The sequence below is a fragment of the Prenolepis imparis genome, unplaced genomic scaffold (assembly GCF_030444845.1).
Source record: "Prenolepis imparis isolate NDT839.2.m4 unplaced genomic scaffold, iyPreImpa1.0 SCAF_4, whole genome shotgun sequence".
Classification (NCBI taxonomy): Eukaryota; Metazoa; Arthropoda; class Insecta; order Hymenoptera; family Formicidae; genus Prenolepis; species Prenolepis imparis.
The window spans coordinates 11,112,271-11,133,858 of record NW_028141162.1 but is presented as its reverse complement, the minus strand read 5'-3'; the positions used below and the strand labels follow the sequence as shown (position 1 = coordinate 11,133,858).

General features: G+C 33.9%; 3 protein-coding genes and 1 pseudogene across 9 annotated transcripts in view; 1 reads left to right on the top strand and 3 right to left on the bottom strand.

Annotated features, from left to right (window-relative positions):
- Positions 1 to 13,350, bottom strand: part of LOC145935697 (uncharacterized) — a 231,744-nt gene extending 218,394 nt beyond the window's left edge. Inside the window, exon 1 of the mRNA XM_083037233.1 lies at positions 13,193 to 13,350. The gene's annotated coding sequence lies outside the window, so the exon portion shown is untranslated. The remainder of the gene's footprint in view (positions 1 to 13,192) is intronic.
- LOC145935685 (agrin) overlaps positions 1 to 21,588 on the top strand; it is a 495,549-nt gene that overhangs the window by 278,953 nt on the left and 195,008 nt on the right. The gene's annotated exons all lie outside the window — the stretch shown is intronic.
- LOC145935699 (ornithine decarboxylase 1-like) lies at positions 12,543 to 14,615 on the bottom strand (annotated as a pseudogene). Its single transcript, XR_014425259.1, has 6 exons — positions 14,410 to 14,615; positions 14,218 to 14,294; positions 13,756 to 13,932; positions 13,347 to 13,642; positions 13,028 to 13,270; positions 12,543 to 12,945 (listed from the first exon to the last, which is right to left on the bottom strand). The product of XR_014425259.1 is annotated as an ornithine decarboxylase 1-like (transcript).
- Positions 15,939 to 19,820, bottom strand: LOC145935085 (ornithine decarboxylase 1-like). Of its 2 annotated transcripts, none has more exons than XM_083036143.1 (8): positions 19,701 to 19,820; positions 18,037 to 18,423; positions 17,878 to 17,954; positions 17,607 to 17,779; positions 17,217 to 17,517; positions 16,491 to 16,730; positions 16,210 to 16,418; positions 15,939 to 16,088 (listed from the first exon to the last, which is right to left on the bottom strand). In XM_083036143.1, exons 2-8 carry the CDS (start codon positions 18,218 to 18,220, stop codon positions 16,055 to 16,057), a joined length of 1,218 nt encoding a protein of 405 aa, XP_082892269.1. In that variant the 5' UTR covers positions 18,221 to 18,423; positions 19,701 to 19,820; the 3' UTR covers positions 15,939 to 16,054. The 2 variants fall into 2 exon arrangements, with proteins under 2 accessions (XP_082892269.1, XP_082892270.1); XM_083036144.1 differs by lacking the exon at positions 19,701 to 19,820 and adding an exon at positions 18,739 to 18,862.

Genomic DNA, 21,588 nt, shown 5'->3' with positions numbered 1-21,588 from the left:
ATAAAGAAAAACAAACATTAAAGAGCTATCGACGTCAGGATCCGCTAGTGTATATATATAAGTATAAGATACACTGTAAATTATACTCATTACGCATTCAAAGAGTTAAGTATAGATTAAGGCAGACATACAACGAAATGATGAGATTTCATTGCACGAAAATAATTAGGTGAAATTCTTTATATCTATATAATATATATATAATATATATTATATCTATATAATATATATATAATATATATTATATCTATATAATATATATTATATAGATACAAAGAATTTCGCCTAATTATTTTCGTACAACAAAATTATCTCATTTTATTTCGTCCTACGTCTGACTTAATCTATACTTAAATCCTTGAATGCGTAATGAGTATAATTTACAGAGTATCTTATACATACATATTGTATATATTATATACATATAAAGAATTTCGCCTAATTATTTTCGTGCAACGAAATTATCTCATCATTTCGTCGTATGTCTGACTTAATCTAAACTTAACTCCTTAAATGCGTAATGAGTATAATTTACAGTGTATCTTATACATACATATTGTATATATTATATAGATATAAAAAATTTCGCCTAATTATTTTCGTGCAACGAAATTATCTCATCATTTCATCCTATGTCTGACTTAATCTAAACTTAACTCCTTGAATGCGTAATGAGTATAATTTCCAGTGTATCTTATACTTATATATATATATATATATATTATATATATATTATATATATATTATATATATATTATATATATATATATATAAGTATAAGATACACTGTAAATTATACTCATTACGCATTCAAGGAGTTAAGTTTAGATTAAGGCAGACATACAACGAAATGATGAGATTTCATTGCACGAAAATAATTAGGTGAAATTCTTTATATCTATATAATATATATATAATATATATTATATCTATATAATATATATTATATAGATACAAAGAATTTCGCCTAATTATTTTCGTACAACAAAATTATCTCATTTTATTTCGTCCTACGTCTGACTTAATCTATACTTAAATCCTTGAATGCGTAATGAGTATAATTTACAGAGTATCTTATACATACATATTGTATATATTATATACATATAAAGAATTTCGCCTAATTATTTTCGTGCAACGAAATTATCTCATCATTTCGTCGTATGTCTGACTTAATCTAAACTTAACTCCTTGAATGCGTAATGAGTATAATTTACAGAGTATCTTATACATACATATTGTATATATTATATAGATATAAAAAATTTCGCCTAATTATTTTCGTGCAACGAAATTATCTCATCATTTCATCCTATGTCTGACTTAATCTAAACTTAACTCCTTGAATGCGTAATGAGTATAATTTCCAGTGTATCTTATACTTATATATATATATATATATATATATATATATATATTATATATATATTATATATATATATATTATATATATAATATATATATATATATATATATATATATATAAGTATAAGATACACTATAAATTATACTCATTACGCATTCAAGGAGTTAAGTTTAGATTAAGTCAGACATAGGACGAAATGATGAGATAATTTCGTTGCATAAAAATAATTAGGCAAAATTCTTTATATATATATAATATATATATATATATATAAAAGTATAAGATACACTGAAAATTATACTCATTACGCATTCAAGGAGTTAAGTTTAGATTAAGTCAGACATAGGACGAAATGATGAGATAATTTCGTTGCATGAAAATAATTAGGCGAAATTCTTTATATATATATATATACACTGGCGGATCCTGGGGGGAGGGGGGGTAAAAACCCCCCTTGCAAATTAAAAGAAACAGTTTTGCTGAATTTGTTTAAAAAATATAAATAAAGAAAAACAAACATTAAAGAGCTATCGACGTCGTTGATCCTGGAATAAAAGCTAATCATGAAACCCCCAAAATATTAAATAAAATAATTTTGCAAAACCCCCCCATTATCGACGTCAGGATCCGCTAGTGCACATGTGTATGTATGTGTATATTTCTTCGCAAGTATTTTTCATATTACGCGATACATAAAATTATTTGTAAATTCTTTATGACTTAAAAATTTAAATTTAAAATATAAGGTCTTAAAGTTAAAGGAAATACACAAGCTATCGCAACGAAGCCCGTATTCTTCATAGGATTGCGAGCCGAGCGATGCGGTGCAATGCAGCAATGTTGCAGCTATCCGTTTGCAATAATTTACTAAGAGCATAGCTGTATCGCTGCGGACGCATGTGGCAGCAAGCATTTTCGTCCTCCTCCCTTAATCCAAAGACGTCTCTCAATTTACCTCGCCTCAATTTCGCCTCGCTCTCTCTCTCTCTCTCTCTCTCTCTCTCTCTCTCTCTCTCTCTCTCTCTCTCTCTCTCTCTCTCTCCTCTTACACGCGTGCGCGCGAGTCTCTTCAATTATTACAGCCCGCGAAGCTTGAGGCATTTTCAGGGCGTTTTGACGATAACTGATGGGACAGGCGGCTCGCACACGAGCCGTCGCCGAGACGTTTCGGAGGGGTTGCTGCACACCGACATGCCGCAGCAACATTGTTTTCCCCGTTCCCTTGTACTACCATCTCACCACTACCACCATCACCATCTTCCCCATCTTCTCTTACTTGCTCTGTCTGTATTCGAGCGCAATGGTAACACTTCTCTCTCGTGCACGAAATTTAATACCACGCTGCCATTCCCTTTACTATGTGCTGTCGCGATTTACAACCACACGCGCGAAATGCGACAAGAGTTTTCAAACAAAAATATTTCATCGATAATTATACCAGCAAAATATCTCGAGATATTTCTATCTGTGCATATAATAAGGAAATATACTTATATAAAACTTTAATATTAGCTATGAGGTATGATATAAAATATCCCATTTGTTCTTTTTAATAAGAGGCTATAATATATCTCTACCGCAAAAAGTACATTAATATTTGCAATTTTTTTGCGCGAGATATTTTTATTACTCTGGTGCTAATTTTAAAATGAGCGACCTATCTCTTCCTCTTTTCTCTCTCTCTCGTTCTCCACCCTCACGCTTGCAATTATTCCGCCATCCCCGAAAATTTATCTTATAGGATACCGTTTCCGTTACGCGTGCCAGGGAAACGTTGTTTTCCGTTGTGGGGCGCGACAGCGTTTTCGTCTTCTTCGCTCCAGCCCGTCGCGGCGGGAACACGTTGCTCCTTGCGAAATTTAATTCCGTGCACCGCGATCCCAACCCCAACCCCTCGCGATGCCGCGCGCGGTACGATTTATAACGACATTGAGCCGACGCGTATATTCCGCTATTCGTATAGCGGGCGTAAAGTGAGTGCAATTATATGCGTGATAAACGAGGGAACCACTGCATTCTCCGGTATTATTGCTCCTCCCGAGGGGAACGTTAGAATACAGCGTGTCTCCCGAATAAGCGAGCGACTCGAAAAAAAAATAATTTATAGCTCAGCTAACAAAAGATTTTTTTTTTTTCGAATAAAAAGGGAAAGAATCTATCGTAATTTTAGAAATCAACGATCAAAATTTTAACACTTGTATACATGTATTAACAGATACAAGGAATGCAATTTCTTAATAATAATTGGATGCATCTGACGAACGAAATAAATCTACGGATTCTCGATTTCTAAATTTGCCTGTTTCCCACTATTTTATAAAAGAATCTTACTTTTACTTCTCTTTGTATCTCGTTAAGGAGTTATTTATACAATGCGCATTGTAAAAATGATCATCCGGCTATTTGGCAAGCAACGCAATTCCGCCACGAACCAGCGGCTCTCTTCGTGCTTCTATAAGAACGCGAGCGTATGCCGAAGAGATCGCTTTATATTTCTTGCGTGCCTGTTAACATTTTTCCTCTCTCTCTCTCCTTATTCCTCTCGTCCGGTTGCGCCACGGGCAGGCATCGCGCTGTTCTTTGCAAAATTTAATTCGAACGTTAGGAGGATGTTTACACGAGAGCTTTTGTACTGTTTTAATACGACGAACAAAACGTAACTATTTCTGCCATTTCTTGTATTTATTCATATGCGTATATTTACTTGTCCAGCTGTTACGCTGTTTATCGCGATACTTTTCAATTAACGTATTTCTAATTTGCGCAATGTTAATAGATTGCATTTCGCAAGTTATTATGTATTATTATTTAATAAAGAAAATGACGAGCAAAGAAAATGACGAATAGTAATGAATTTATATGAATATAGATTTAATATACGCATTATTCTTTATTATTAATTTCAATGATATTTTTTTAACTTTATACGTTAATATTCATTTATTACAACTTTAGTATATAACACTTAAAATTAAAAGAGGCAAGACGGATTTTATTCATTTCGCTTTGTCTTTTTCATAATCAGACTCTTGCAGCATATCATTAATTTACAATGTACTTGAGATATTTATACAAGGAAAAGCACCGTGTTCTCTCTTAGCCACTTACGTCTTTGAGAGTTTCGCCATTTTTTCTTATTACGTTCTCGTTCGTTTATTTCCCTTACTCTTTCTGTGCCGCTCGCGGCGGAAACGCGTTGTCTGTGCAAAATTTAATTCCGGCACTCTGGTTCCGGTCCCCTTGGCTTACGCCTCTCCCACGATTTATAACGACACTGAACCAGTACAATAGTTGCGTATTCGCGCATAGTAAGTTTCGGTATTGTTGCGGATATACACGGCGTGTAATATCACCGTGATATATCGTTTGTGATCTGGGGGGCACTCTGTAATATCATACCTTCCACAGCAATTACGACGAGATACTTCCGAATAGCTAAATGCGGTATTGTTGCAGTTTGTTTGGTATAGTACGGCGAACTGAGATTAGATTAGACCAATTATATATGAACGTGTTCTATATATATGAACGAGCGAGCGAGAAGCTGCATATGAATGAATGGGATCTAGGACTAATTGTAAGTAACTAGTCTGGTTACTTTATTAGTTATGAATATGAAACGTAGAATACACGCGATACTCTTCGATAGAAATTATTTTTGAAATATTTCCGCATCGCATATGTACATTTTTTTGCCATAATCACTAAAAATTACGAATAAATAAAAGAGAGAGAAAGAAAGGGAAAATGCATTTATATTTTATTATCGAAAAGTCGATTTATCGTACGTTCTTCAAGTTTCGATAAAATTTCTGTTTACAGTTTCGTCTGTTTGCGCGAATAGATAGATATCTATGAAAATAAGAAAAATTCGCGAACGATTGTTTACAAATTCGGTGCATGAATCGCGCACACGCAAATATCGAGATGATTGAGACAGAATCGCTGATCGGCGAGCAGAAAGTTGCTCCCTAGAAAAGATTCGTTCATGATCTTCGAGGCTGCCTGTCAAAGCCTCAAGGTATGAGTGTCACGTGGAGAGAGACGAGTATTTCGTTCACGTCGCAGTAGTGTCACGCAATTTCATATCCGCCCGAAATACTGCAGATCTCGAGCCCTTATCGTTATTCCGCGCTCTATATAGTTTCGTCCTAGCTTTATCCTCTACTTTCATCGTCAGCCCTATCCTTCACGTTAGTCTCATAAAAGAAGTACACAAAGATGAAAGATGGATTGATATCTGAAGATATAATTATAAACATAAGCATATCGATCGATTTTTAATGGAGATTGTGTTATTTTTTAGATTTAATTAAAAGATATGTAGTTTAAAGGTCATTGCCACCTGTCACAAGCACGTACTGTCGTCTAATCTTATTAACGTATCAATTATTATCAACAAGTTTCTATTCATGATTGATGTTTAATGTGGTTGACATAATTTGTTAACAAATTATTAATTATTCAATAAAACTGACATGCATTTACCGTGTGATCCTTCGCTAGTATCTTATTACGTCAAACTAAATCAAATACGAATGAAATAAAAAAAAACATACAAATATTTTTCGAATAGGTGAAGCTATTTAAAAAATACGTGTAATGAATATACATATATACGTGTATGAATATACATAATGTAGGTCAGGAGATCAATAATCAACGTAATTATTAAATAATGTTAAAATTATTTTATTTATCTCTATAAAAATACTCGTTAAATAATCTGACATCTCATAATGAATGGCCTAATTACAAGCTTTTACTCTGTATTTTCTCATTGATGCATTTATCTTTTTACACGTCTGATATAAAAAACTTCATTCATAATTTGGTGGGAAAATGTGTACCCAGCTGAGCGACGTAACATATCTCTACGTATATGTACTAAAGAAATATCTTTAAAAGACGAGTTTATTGCTGCCAATCGATAACTTGCGGTTCAAGAATATCGCATGATATATCTTAACTTCTTCTCTCTCGTGTTCAATAGAGACATGCAATAACGTTGTACTTCAAGAATCAACGTCAGATGCCTTTGCCTGCCAGATATTTATGAGTGACTAAATAACATATTCACGCGCTCTCGCGTAACGATAATCTCGATTGTATTTTGTCAATCATATGTATGTATGTACATACATACATTACATGTGACAATACATTAGCTATAATATAGACACATCGAAAAAATACTCGTTAAATAATCTGACATCTCATAATGAATGGCCTAATTACAAGCTTTTACTCTGTATTTTCTCCTATACAGAGACCAATTCCTATACAGAGACCAATTCCTCGGGGACGCAGCATAAAGAGTGGGGTATCCATAGAATATCCAAATTTCCTAAAATGAAAAGGTAGAAGCTAGAATAAATTACGCGTCCCGAAAATGTCGACAAATTTCATGCGAGCCGTCTTAATCCATTCTCGGACGGAAGTTTCAATAAGGGGGCGTGAGTTATTCGCCCCCATAAAGACTTGTCCCCTTTCCATTGCGAGTATTTCTCTCTTCCTTTCACGTTTCTCGTCGTCTTTTCGTTTCTTACCTCTCTCGTAGGAGATTCGCCCTTTCCTTCTGCGTTCGCCCTCCTGTACCCGCTCTCGACCCTTCTTTCCGTGAACGCTAATCCGGATAAAGAGCAGTAAGTCGTTTTTCACGTGATCCGACGACTCACAGACGAGTTTACGGACAGGAGGTAACACATTAATCGATCAACAATAATCGTAGCTCTTCTACAAATTTATAAAGAAGCTTAACGATTTAATTTCGCATTATATATCGTAGAGAAATTAATAACTTTTTCGAGACATAAATAAAGACTAAATATGTAATTTTGAATTGTAACTGATCTTTAAATTTAGAAGGTTTTGCTGCATTTTTTTTATTTTCGCAATATTTAATTCTGCTTGAACAAGATACAGCTGTTATTTAGTCACTTTCGTTTAAACAGATGTTCCGGGTTCGCGAAAAATATTGACAACGGAAAGACAAACATGTTTTTCGAAATTGTTTACACGGATAATATTCCGTTTTCACATATCCACCAGAAATGCGTTTTGGAATGAGTCTGTGGAGAAAAGGTGAACGCGTAGAGAGAAAACTGTAGCCGGAGGAACGCCCGTTAATTTAACGACAGCCGGAAAATCGAGTTCAGCAGAGAGCTAGTTTTGTCTACCGCGCAATGTTACGAACTTTCAAGTCTTCCACACATTCGATCTTGCGGCGTCTCGTGTACACAATGTTCCGCTATCTCCTACAACATTTTCCGAACAAATATACAGAATATTTCGCGTCAAGAGACTTTTTCATATCGCTTGTGTGAGATATCTGAACAAGATTGATAACAAAGATACAAGAATATCCCGATATTAGCCGTACATCTCGAGAGAAATAAGACGATAAAAGATGATACAATAAGATAAACAATAAAAAGATCTCGTGTATCTTGAAAAGTCTCATTACAGTTGTTGCAAGAGATCAATTTCGTATTCGTTCGTGTAGCACACTCGCTATTTTTCAGTCGATCGTTATATTTACGTCCAAATATATTATCAGCGAGGGAAGAACTTGTTCAAGCCGCTTAGACGGCTAATACAAGTGTTCTACTTGCCAGAATATATACTTTGGCACGCGATGGTGTAAGTAAGACCGACAAAAAGGAAAAGAGCTCGTGGGAGCTCAAATTCATGTTAGAAAAATAGCGAAAATTTTTACAGCGGAGGGGCCGTTTACCTTCTGGCGGCGGCGAATAACACGTTCGATTCTGAGACGTTACTTTATTTTCCCCGAACGTTTGCTCGCGCCAAAGTGGGCTCCCTCCTCTTTTTCCTTCTTCTTCTTGCGTTCGGCTGAAACATCGCTCGATGTCGAGCACTATTTGGATATGAAAATTCCGGCGGAGGGGTGAGAGTCGCAGCCCCTTGTAACGAGTCTCCGAGGCGAGCTCGCCTTATGAACGACGAGCGGCCGACGACAATCCTCTTGAGAGCCGTGAAATTCTCGCGGAAATGTGCCAGCCGACGAATCGGGGGAGTAAGAAGGGAAATGGGGGGGGGGAGAGTGATCGCTTCCAGAAGGTCTAGCTCGGCGGCTAGTTACAGGGACGTTGCTACAGGGGTAAATAGCAATTAGGTACGCCGATTCCTTTGATCCGCCATCCCGCGCAGCCCCAACCCCTCTCTTTCATGATTCTCGAGATGAAAAGCGCGAATGTGTGTGCTTTTTTCCTGCCGCGACGACCCCTCTTGAAAAATCACCCCGGCGACGCGCGATAGAGGGAGGGCACTAATTTCGTCGCTTTTAATTTAATTCGTAAATTGCGAACAGTGATTTGGCGCCTGCGATTTATTGATCTATCGTCAAAAGCGGACCGCGCTAACTTTAACGTCAATCGTTGATCGTTCTCGGCAATGTGCACTTTTCCTCGTTAAATTATTTATAGTATATATGTATATATAATGTTTAAGAAATTATACAATAAGTTTATTGATAGATCATTATAGATATTAATAACCGCAATTAAACTTTACATTTTACGTTTCACGTCTAAAATAACGGTGTAACATTAATAATTCACAGTACACATAAATCAGCTAAATTAAACTGATTGCATTTTCATAAAGGATGTTGACGTACGTACCCGTTGATTCAATAAAGTCTACGATATTGTTTTTAAGCATAAATTACACGCTCAATGGTACTCATTTTACTAAAGCCGCGCGTTTGTCGTGAATTAATTAAACGAAATCGTGTTACAATATTTCGGTATATAATAATATGTATTTCTCGTATTTTGAAGTATTATAATAATACTTCAAAGGATTCAGCAACCTCTCACATAATATGGCAGGTCTCGGCCCGTCAATTGAAATTACAAATAAATAGCGAGCATATTGTTTTATTTGTCAAACTTTGTGATACGGGCGAGCAACGTATACTACGTATAATATCATAAAGTCGCCCGTGTTTCACATTATAGAGGTAAAAATATTCAAAGAGAGGGAGAGTTAGGATATCTAACGATTAATTATATAAATAATATTCATTGAAATGAAACATTCGAAAATAATTATATAGAAATGAAGATAATGGAAAATCAGCAAGAACAAAGCTTGTAATACTGTAGCATAATGCCAAGTGATATTAAAATCACGAAATGAAGAATGTAGAAACGTACTTAATCGTGAAAATGAATATGTTGTATAATCCTTTTTCACTGAGAAATCAATGAAAGATTATTATCCGATTGTCAAGCCTGGCGACAATTGCAGATATATTATGCGAATTCGAATAATTCTGTATAAAAATAAAAACTTCTATGGCTTATAGCTTATATTATTAGCAACAAAATACTTTTTCGAAAGAGAAAAACATTATTGATGACACATAATGCCCTACTTAGCAATTGATTTATTTTATGTTAGACCTAGTTTTGTATTTATTTTTAACATTATAATTTATAGATTGTTTTCGTTTGTTTTTTTACCCGGATAAAACTTGCACAACGTAAAACTATTAATAAAAGGGCTCGTCGATGACATCAATATTTCGCTTCGACAGTTTTAATGTGGAATACGTAGAATAAATCTTACTTAACGATCATTTTTTCTGTGAATTGCTCCAATCCTTGTCAATCCTGCGGGGAAAACGTGTATATATATATATAACGAGCTATCGGAATGGAACAAATACAAATCTCGGAGTGGGGAGTGTGTCCGAGCACGGCGACTGGCTATTGATTCAACGCGACCACAATTCAGGGTTATAAAGCAGCGTCATTCACAGTGTGACGCGCATGAAATTGGTCCTCTGAAAATACAACTCTCGTCGAAAAAAATGTGAAAGAGACGGTCGATCGAATCGGCGCGGGCCTTCGTAACCCCGATTCTTAATCCGTCGCCATCCATGTGTATTTGCAGCAAGTTGACAGCCAATTCGCCATTTCTCCGTGAAAACTGTGGTGAGGCCAATCAAGCCGCATCCGAAAAGAGAGAAAGAGAGAGAGAGAGAGAGAGAGAGAAAGAAAATAGAACGCGAACGCGGTTAACCCAGTTGGATTCACGAACGCAAAGGGTTAATCCAGAGAAATTCAGCTTGCGATAGATCTCCGCCGACTGTAATCCACCCTTATCTCTCATATTCGCCCTCATATCACCGGTGACCATATTTTCCTGCTGAACTTCTGCCGTAATCCAATAAGCGATTTTTGCACTATGTGCATTTATATATAGCGAAGGGTCGCCCCGGATATAGAATCGATATTAATAGCCGGATGAGAAAGATATACGCGAAGTCTCTGTATAGAGCTGTAAAAATTTATATATAAAATTATTCGAATTTACATAACATTCTTGAATTTTCATCCCGCATTTTTTGCTCTCTTTCGATAAAAGATTGAAACAAATTTATCCTCAGCTTTAAGTATGTCAACCTAACGATTTCTCGACTAGATAGATATATGTACGATGCTCTGCTTGCCCGAGCTAGTAAAAAGTCGGTCGAACACTAAAGGAAACTCGTCTTAGTGTCGGCTGGGTACTGACGATGGCGGCGGATATTGGAGCATTTGTCAGCCGCTCGAGTATTAGCGGGGTGTATATAGGTACCGGAGCAGGTATATACTTATTAGCGCGCGCTTCTATGCATGGCGCCATGCCAACTAGTTACCGGACCGACCCAACGGGTCGTAAAGGTGAAGTCCGAACGCGTACCCGAACCCGGAAACCCGTCTATGCATACTTAGTGCCCCGTTCGCGTCGACAGGGAACCCAGTTTCGGTCGGTTCAGAAGCGAAAGGGAGAAGAGAAAAATGTACTTCGTGAAATCAATATCTTAATAGCGACATTTCAGAGCTAAATAATTTTAAAATTATTATCTCTCTGTACATTTAAAAGTCATCGTAAAATTAACATAGATCACACGGTTGTCTACTTTATGTAAGATTAGATAGGATATTTGTATATTGCCTCGTTGTACGATATTTGCGAGCAATAAACGCGGCAGTTTTTCCCGCTACTTAACTTTCGGGCGATCGCGATTACACGTATTCGCGATAAAGATGAAAGATAGCGAAACGAGAATCGATGTCAATGGGCTGAGTGGCTCGTAGGTCTTTCTCGATGAAATATGGAACGAGTTTTCGCTTCGTGTTTTGCTTGGATCTCATTAAAAAGGGTGCAATTCGGGATAAAGTTGTACTTTTTATGGTCGATCCCCTCGTCGTCGGTTCTTATCTGCATCGTCGCGGTTTATTGTTGGAAATAAAGATTAGCCGAATACTGTTCTATAATGTAACCCAGTATATGTAAACGCGAGATTATTTACGTCATTCGATTCGCATAAATCATCTGCACATTTATTAAAAGCTTATTGCGCGTTGTATTCTTATACTTCATTATTACAGTAATCTTATTCCATGCGTATTATCGATCGATTATACTGTTTACATAATTTATTTGACTTACGCGTTTACAGCCGTCAAGACGAGATAAATATAAGGACGACGCACACGTCGAAAGAAATACATTGCGAATATCGCGCATTCCAAGTAAATTCGTACAAAAATTGCATCGCGATTTTCTGATGCGCGCAAATTCGTGCAGTCGATCGATAGTATATCTGTCTAAGTACAAAAAACTTTGTAAAACCTTCGATAAATATGCTTATTTTTCTTCTTTCCGTTTCTCTCTCCACGCTTGTTCTACTCTATTTATTTATTCTCTTTCTTATTTAAATTGCAAATCATAATCGTGATCTTTGGAGAGTCTTATCGAAATGTTTAAAAAAATAGGTGCATTAGAAATATGATATAATAATATTTTATTTTTTATATTAAAATATGCAGTACAATAATGTGAAATATATTAAAACAATGAAACACATAATTATAAAATTTGTAAAAAATCTAAAATGTAAAATCAGAATTATAGCTATTCAAAAATTGCATGTAATTATGAAATAAAAAACGTGAACTAGTCAGCACAATTTTATAGCTATTATTTATATTGATTATTAAATTAACTGATATTAGAAAAAATCTTCTTTATATGAAAATTTAAAATATTGAGCAAAAATATGATAACCAAATTATATTTGTAAAGTAAATGTCAAATTTCTTCGACAATATATTGTGCCATGTCCACTTAATATTATTTAATGCATTGTCTTCCAAAATAAAATACACTTTACATTTGATTAATTTGCTTTAGAAAACTTTCCCTAAAAATATATTAATATATATTATTATAGAGAACAAAATTTTTAATGTTTGTATATATGTTGTATTATAACTTATTGTATATACATATACTCTTTCAAAAATGCAAAATTCAATATTATTTTCACGTAGACATATTTTTACGGGTACTGACCATTAAGTTTTTCTAATAAATGGTTTTACAACTGGAACCGGAAATCCATTGAATGTATTGGAAAGCGCTAATGTAGCACCCATATCTCTCCAAATTAACCAGTCGCCTATATAAAGTTCCGGCAATAGCGTATTCTTAAGAATGAGATCACACGAATCGGCGGTCGGTCTCCATAAATTCGAAAGGAATTTTTCGTCGTTTGCTGGCTGTGATATTATGTTAATTCGATAATTATTTTACGCGATTATCGTTCTTCATAATATATAGAATTTCAAATTATATAGTTACCTTTATAAGTAATTCTGGGATTCTGACCTGCAGACCCAACAACTCGTCTAGAAACGAATTGTACACGCCGCAATTCGTGTAATACATTCTTTTCAGTTCGCCATTTTCGGAAACGGCAAGCTTTTTGGAATGCAAGTAGGAAGCTAAAGTAAAATTCGAACTTACGTAATAGCGTCCAGGTTCACTGATGATTGTTATATCGGGATCGAGGTCCTAGATTGTGCTATTAATAATCTTGGCCAACTAAAAAAAAAAAAAAACCCACATGTCAACAAACATTATATGAATATGAGCATTTTTGATAAATAGAAATAAGTACCACGTCAAAATCTTCGCCGCACACGCTCGGAAATCCACCGCCGATATTGATCAGCTGTGCGTCTTTGCAGCCAATCGATCTGGCGAAAGCGATTAATTGTTTACACATTTTGATCCCCCTACGATAAGCGTCCAGTTCTAAACACGGAGTATCGACATGAAAACTGAAACCGTGTAAATTCAAGCCGAGATCCTTCGTACGCTGTATTAAGCACGTAGCTTCCTCTCGCGGTTCGCAACCGAATTTTACTCCTAACCGGCGAATTTTTCGCGTCGTAGCGGATACGTATCACAATCCTGTTCAAATCATCTCGATTACATCGATTGATCATATCGATAAAAAATAAAACGACATAAAAAGCCATTCACAAACTATAATAACTATAATAATATCTAGATAAAATTTGTGCTTTTCTTAGCTTCGGGGAAGAACTCTAATTTTTATCAACTCAAGTTCATTATCTACCGTCACCTGTTCGACACTAACTTTTCTAGAATATTTTGTATGAGACGGCAATTTAAGTTGGATGCGCAAAAATAATCCGTTCGCCTTGCACGCCGTACTGCATTACGTGCGCTATCTCTTGCTGTTAAAAAATGTCATCCTTAACTAAGTTTGCGAGTTATTAGGCAGCTTGTTAATTTACGCAGAACTTATAATACTAACATGAGATTTAAAGATAAGGTTTAGAATATTTTAATTTTCAATTTTTTCATCTAGTTAGTTCAGATTAATAGAATATGTTGGTGAGAGAGAGAGAGAGAGAGAGAGAGAGAGAGAGAGAGAGAGAAGTTTAATAAAATCTCTTGTATAACTAGCAAAGGTTTAGAAGGTTTAGACGTTTTGTGGCACAGAGATAAGATTTTTTTACCTTAGACGCGCAATCGAAACAAGCGTTTAAAGCCGCCAGAACTTTAATTATCGTTGGATTTGAATTGCATTTAATTGCTAAAATTTGAAAAACATGTGTGAGTGCATTGATCTTTTTGTAAGTACATTTTAAAAGAAAAAAAAAAAAAAAAAAAAAAAAAAACAGCAATAAATGTAATTTTCGTAAACACACCATAGTGTGGAATAACTTTAGGCATTTTACTTATCCATTCGTGATGTCGTTTAATAACATCACAGATATCTGCTATATAAAAGGCATCTTCTGGTTTTTCAATCTGTATTATATTCTTAATGATATCTATGTCATCTATGTTATCATCAATGATATTTATTTCTTTAAAATTAAAATGCGACATGAGAGAGATGAAATCAAATAAACATGCAGCAAAATTATTCGTAAAATTTCTGTGCAAAGAATAATAAGTGCAAAGAATTTTATAAATTTCAATTAATATCGTATTGATTGTGACTTAATTATGTTACATAAATTCAGCTTAATGAATGGATATTAGTTATGACAATTATTTTATTTAACATATTATTCATAATTAACATATTCTTCTTTAAACTAATTTAAGAAAAAACTAACTTGAATAATACTTACGATTTTTAATACGGTTGATTTCCAACTGTCGTTATATATATATTGCAATAAATATATTGATATTCTTGGATTAGAGAAGAGATAGATCTTTAATTTAATCAAAGCTTTTGGCGAAAATTAATTATAGTTTGTTTAAACTAGTCGATCCGAGAGATTTTGGTTTATAGAAGCGCTAACTTGTGAAGATGTATAAATTCATTGATACGTTCACCATCTGTCAATTTACTGTATGGCACGTTTAGGGCGCTCTTCTTTCAAAACATCGTGATACTAGGCTGCATATATCTACGTACGTTTAATATAAAATAATTAAATGTCATATTAGTGACCCTATTCCAATATAATTCGATAAGAATGCTTATAAATAAAAGCGTAGTTAATTGCGCTGTCATCTGATTAAATAACCCAACGAATATCTTATCAACCAATATTTCATCTTGAGTTTGTTTCTACTGCTATTAAAATCTCGTAATTTATCTGTAACTCACTAAGTATTTCATTCAATTAAAATTAAAAAAATTAATTAATTTTTTTTATATTAACTTCTTTTAGTTAATTATTAGTCAATTATCTTGAAAATTACATATAATTGTGAAAGAGATGATTAGCAAAATTTAGGAACGCAAAACAAAAATCAAAAGAATTAAAACTTAAGATTTTTATTTTAAATAATTTAATAGAAGTATTATATATATTTAATATCAACAAATAGTATCATTTATATAATATATATATATCGCGTAATTTAACATACTAGTGAATTATATCAGATTAAATTTTCATCTTACTTTATCGTATTTTATCATTGTGTAATTATAAATTATTAAATATTTACTTTGAAATAGAGTCGAAAGAGAGAAAGCAGAAAACATAAGAGAAAAACATAATTTTCAAGATGTATGTTGCATTTATTTACGCAGTTTCAGCTTTCTAGTAACGCATTAGTCTCTTCAGTCTTGTTTAACATGAAGAATCTGATGAGTTTCTATTGTAAATTTTTCAATGATAGCGTATGTATCATAGTTGTGTATGTTGAGTAAATATTTAAAATATATGCCGCAAAGTCTCATTTAATACTTCTCAAGGATTATAAAAGATTTATAATGCATTTAATTTTATTTTTGGTGAAGCTTTACATTTCATCAGAAGAATTCATTCTATTATTCTCATCAAGTTGTTTGTTCGATGGATTTCTGCAGAATGAAGCAAATTGCTACATTGAATCAATTTGCGCTTTAAAATTCTCCCTGTAAATATATTAACAATTCAATTTATGTAATAATTTAATTAAAAGCTATATTGGGGGATTATCGTACAAACAAATAATAATATGATTAAACTGTTTATCTCTCGTTTTTTCACACTAACCATTGACTCTTTCTAATGATTGGTATCACAATCGGGATTGGGAATCCATTGAATGTAGTAGCTACGGCTATAGTGTAAGCACCCATATCTTTCCAAACCAGCCAATCGCCTATATCAAGCTCGGGCAACATCACTTCCTTGACAATTAAATCATACGAGTCAGCTGTCGGTCCCCATAAACTTGAAAAAAATTTTTCGTCGCTCCTTGGCTGCGATCAATTGAACGATTATTTTCTGTCGATAAAGAAACGCTTTTAATGTGAAACAAAATATAGAATTACCTCGGAAAGTAATAGCGGGACTCTAGCTTGCAAACCTAACAGTTCGTCTACGAAGGAACTGAATACGCCGCAATTCATGTAATACATTCTCATTTTTCCGCCGTTTTTCCGAATGATTCTCTTAGAATGCATATATGCAGCTAAAGTAAAGCTAGAAATTACATAGTAACTTCCTGGTTCGCTAATAACTTTTATGCTAGGATCAAGATCCTGTATCGCATCGTTGATAATAGTGGCGAACTAAAAAATTTTCGTAAAACATGAATGTGACAAATGGAAAAAATATATAAATAAGAATCTTATATCTTAAAAGCTATTTATATTTCTGATAATTACGAGTCCTTTCAGTGAATTTTTCTATAGTCATTTTTATATTAAAAATTGAAAAACTATATTTTTTTAACAATATGTAAGATGTGATTTGCCAGTCGAATTTTTAAACCTATCGCCTATAATTTTATAGGGGGGTTAGAGGGGAGTCGGGAAATAAATCTCGAATTGAGATTATTCCCAAATAAAGTCTTATAATATAAGAATTAGTCTTAGTCAGTGTTGGTCAATATATTTTTTTAGTTTTGTTTAATTAATTTAATATTAATTCAAGTTTAATATCATTTTTTGAAGTCTAATGTCTAATATTCCAACAATTTAAGAATGTTCTCTAATTTGAAAGAAAAAATATGCGATCTTAAGAAAGAATCTGGAAAACTCGAAATACGAGTATACCATATCGACATTCGTTCCGGTCTCGCCTGGAAATCCACCGCCGATATCGATCAACTGCACGTTATCGTGTCCAATCGCCTTGGAGGTGTTAATTAATTGTTTGCACAATTCGATCCCTCTTCCATAAGCCTCCATCTCTCCGCACGGGCTACCGACATGGAAGCTGAAGCCGTGTAGATTCAGATCTAGTTGTTTCACAAGCTGTATCAAACGCACAGTTTCCTCATCCGGTTCGATACCGAATTTCAATCCCAGTACTACCGGCGTATTCTTCGCATCGCAGCGTATACGTATAACGATCCTATTATATAGAGAGATGTGTCGGTCAAAACAGATAAGATACAGATTGTCTTAAAAATCTATTCTATTTAAAACGTATCCACGACTCACTTAGCTTCGGGAAAGAGATCCTTAATCTTAAACAATTCGCTCTCGCTGTCTACTGTCATCTGCTCGACGCCCATTTTTTTAGCGTATTTTATGTGAGACGGATATTTTGTCGGATGCGCAAAAATAATTCGAGAGCCATGCACTCCGTGTCGCATTACTTGCTCTATTTCTTGCTGTCGTAAATATTATATATAACATAATCTCGAGATTATCTCTATAAATCATATTTAAACCATATTTGATGATTGAAAAAAGATTCAAAAATTTTTACCTTGGATGCACAATCAAAACCGGCATTCAAAGTCGCGAGAACTTTAATCACTGTTGGATCCGGATTACATTTAATTGCTAAAATTTGGAATAGAATTAATGATATTAAAACTTGACATTGATGTATCACTAAGAATATAAAAATAAAAAATATGTATACCAAAGTGTGGAACGATTCTGGGTAACTTGGTAATCCATTCTCGATGCTTCTGAATAACATTACCAATATCCGCAATATAAAAGGCTCTTTCTTGATCTTCTGTACTAATCATAGTCCTTATAATGTCTATATTATCCATCGTATCACTAAAGATTTTTATTTCACCAAAAGTACATTGTGCCATGTTGAATTATTCAAATGTAACACAATGAAATATTTAATACACGACTTTTTTCTGCTCGAGACTTAGTCAACGTATTTGTTAGTTTTCACAACCGCTGATGTTTACTTGCGTGCCTGCTTAATTCAACCGTCTCCCCGTGACTGGATGGATCGAGTAGCTCGGAAATGGGAATGAAAAGGGGGCGCGAATATTGTTCCCAGTAACTGTTTGCAACAAAAGTAAAAAAATTTTAAATAATTAATTATGTAGACGCGTCTTCGATATCACACTAAATATGTTTATTTGATCACTGATGCAAAAACAGGGACAAAAAATTGAAAAATTAACTATTTAAATTAGTTTTTATTATAAACTTCAATTCCGAATTCTGAGTGCACTCGAGATCTTGCGACAGCTGAACCACGTGATAATTACTTTGTAGCGCGAGCGTTCCGTTTAAAGTGAAGTTTAACGTACGAGCACTCTCGGCGAAGTCTAGTCACACAGTGATCTGAGATGAGCAGGTATTTTCTATTTACCTGCAATAAGTACAGGCAGTCCGCGAATTTGTTACGAATTTGGCTGTTTGAGATATGATTATAAAATTTAAAAAACTAAAGAAAAAACTTTGTTGTTCGAATGGAATGTCTTGCTCTTGAGAAGCTGAAATAATAACAAATAACGGATACTTTCTCGAACAAGTTATTTAATTTGACATAATTCATATTTTTAAAAAATTAATATTTATATTTTTAAAAAATTAATAAAACATACTTATATAAGATAATTATGTTTGTACAAGAATATTATGTATATTTAATAATCTTTAGAATTAAAACTACACTTGTTTATATCGGTCTCTTTTACAAATACACTCGCGTATTATAAGGCGCGTTAGAGCGTTCACTCGTACGATACTCGTAATTATTAAACACTTAGTTTTTGTCCTTCGTTCGTGTCGACGCGGTTTTACACGTACAAGGTTGTTATTCCGAATTGATCTCTGAGTATTAACGATGGGTCTTTTTTATTTGATAATCGGGTCAACGCGGGCAGTTAAAAGATCTAGATGCAAGCGAAAGAGATTAACGGGACGCTTCGCTTGCACTTTGGCAATTTCTTAACGCAATGCTTAGTCGGCATTAGCTTCGTTTTTCGTATTTTGTTATTGCGTGAGACCCGCTGCGTCGACGTTTCGCGCGGTTATGCACCCTATTTTATATTACGTAATTTTAATATAATTGTGTATAGCCTTTAGGGCTATAACAATATGTATATTTAATAATCGTTAAATAACATGGTTACATAGTTATAGGAATTTTTAATAAACTTTGATTTCAAAAATAAAAAAGCGTGGTATGTATGTGTAATGATTATTGTATGTTGGATGTATTTTACAGTACAGTATATTAGTTAGCTTACACTTGCAATTTTATGCAACAAATATGTAAATTATTTGCAGATAAAATATAAAGGGGAAAATTGACTTATTGCACTTTACCTTGATAAACGGAATTTGAAACTCTCACACTACACACTAGATACTAAAGTACTGTACACCGGAAAAAGATTTCACAAATTCATGTTAAGAGCGAGATCTTCTTATATACACATATCCATGTTGTATTTAACGAGTCATTAGAAATAATGATTTGTTACTCTTAGGCTTATTATTTTTCGTGAACATGAAATAAATAATAAGACACGTATCTGCAAGACAAATGTATTGAAACAGAAGAGAATGAGCGCTGTTTCCAGCATATTTTAGCGTTTTTCATATATTTGTTTTGCGGTTCAAAGCAAGCATCTATTTTAGATCATTAACATTTTTATTCATATGTTCATTCATATTCATATTTCTTCATGTTTTTCCTGACTCAGGATTCATACACAGTTTTAAATTGTTCGGTTTTAAGATAATATCTTGTAGTAATTTGCATAAGAATTCTGTTTATATTCAACGTTTTTGTAATTATAAATTGTTATAATTGTGAATATTGACTAGACAAGATCGCATTATCAAATATATATACATAATTAAAATCCGTCGTAATCAATAAACAGATAACAGTAATTTATGACAACATTATTTTCAGTAGCTTATTGCAAGTCACCCACAAGTCTAAATTTACATGTAATACACATATCGCATATATACATTCTTTTACGCTGTGTCAATGAACAATTGTATCTTTCATGTAACAATTGACCGTAATTGACCGTAGATTGAAATTAGACCAAAGATCGAATAGTGAATAACTCACTTCTAAAGAGTAAAACAAAATTCTTTTCGTTTCTTTCTGAAAAATTTTTGTTCCTTTCTGAAGATCGCGATTCGTTAAAAGGCATAAGAAAATTCTTATTTATTCTACGTGCTCGTCTGCGTAAATAATAACTTTATTATAGTGTCAATTACACGCGTTATGAAACCTAAGAGAGAGAGAGAGAGAGAGAGAGAGAGAGAGAGATTACATTTTCTTCCTCTTATTTCTAAAAAAATTAAGAATTCCTAAATTAAAAAAGAAAAGAAATTTATCAGTCTCCAATCTTCTATCAATATTTGTAAAAAATATTGATGCAAAAAGCAGGGGGAGAGAGAGATAGAGAGAGAGAGAGAGAGAAACTGCATATAGAGAATAGTGTAATCATGTGATCACTTTAAGTATCTTATCTTAAATCTGTTTTTCTTATTTGCTCTCCATGCATATAGTCATGAGAGTTAGAATGCAGCCACTTTATTTACACGATCTGTTTCCAACATCATTATAAAACTTGCTTCGTGCTCTCTCAGTTTGTTCAATAATAATCCTGTTCTCTTATACTTCATTAACGAGTTTTACAATAAAACTCTATACACGAAACTCCAACAATGAAACGCATTTTCTACTACCACCGGTCGTTCTATTATGTGCCCATACATGATTGTCATTTTCACAAAAGATAAATGACATAGACATGGAAGATTCTTAAAATAATATTATGTATATTCACATATATTCACGTATTTACCAGTTTAATAGACTGACCGATTCCTTTTAAAATAACGTTTAGGCCGAAGCCAATAATTCTTTTCTTTTACGATGTTTCTAAGGAGAGGAAACAAAGTGTCAAATAGAATGAAAAATAGCCATCCTTTGTTCGAATAGTTTCGAGGAGGAACAACAAGCGTTTATATGTATGCGAATTGAAAACGAAATGTGGTCGTAAAATTGGAACTTGAAAAAGACACAGCTGAAAGATTGATGAAAGATTAGAAAATAATACGCGGAAAATGGATCGCAACGTGTGCCGGCTATAGACCCAGAATTAAACCGGGGGAAGAAATCGACGCACGTTCCGGCATACAAGCCGTCGGGTGGCTAGTGGTAGCGGACTTCCTGCAGTCGGAC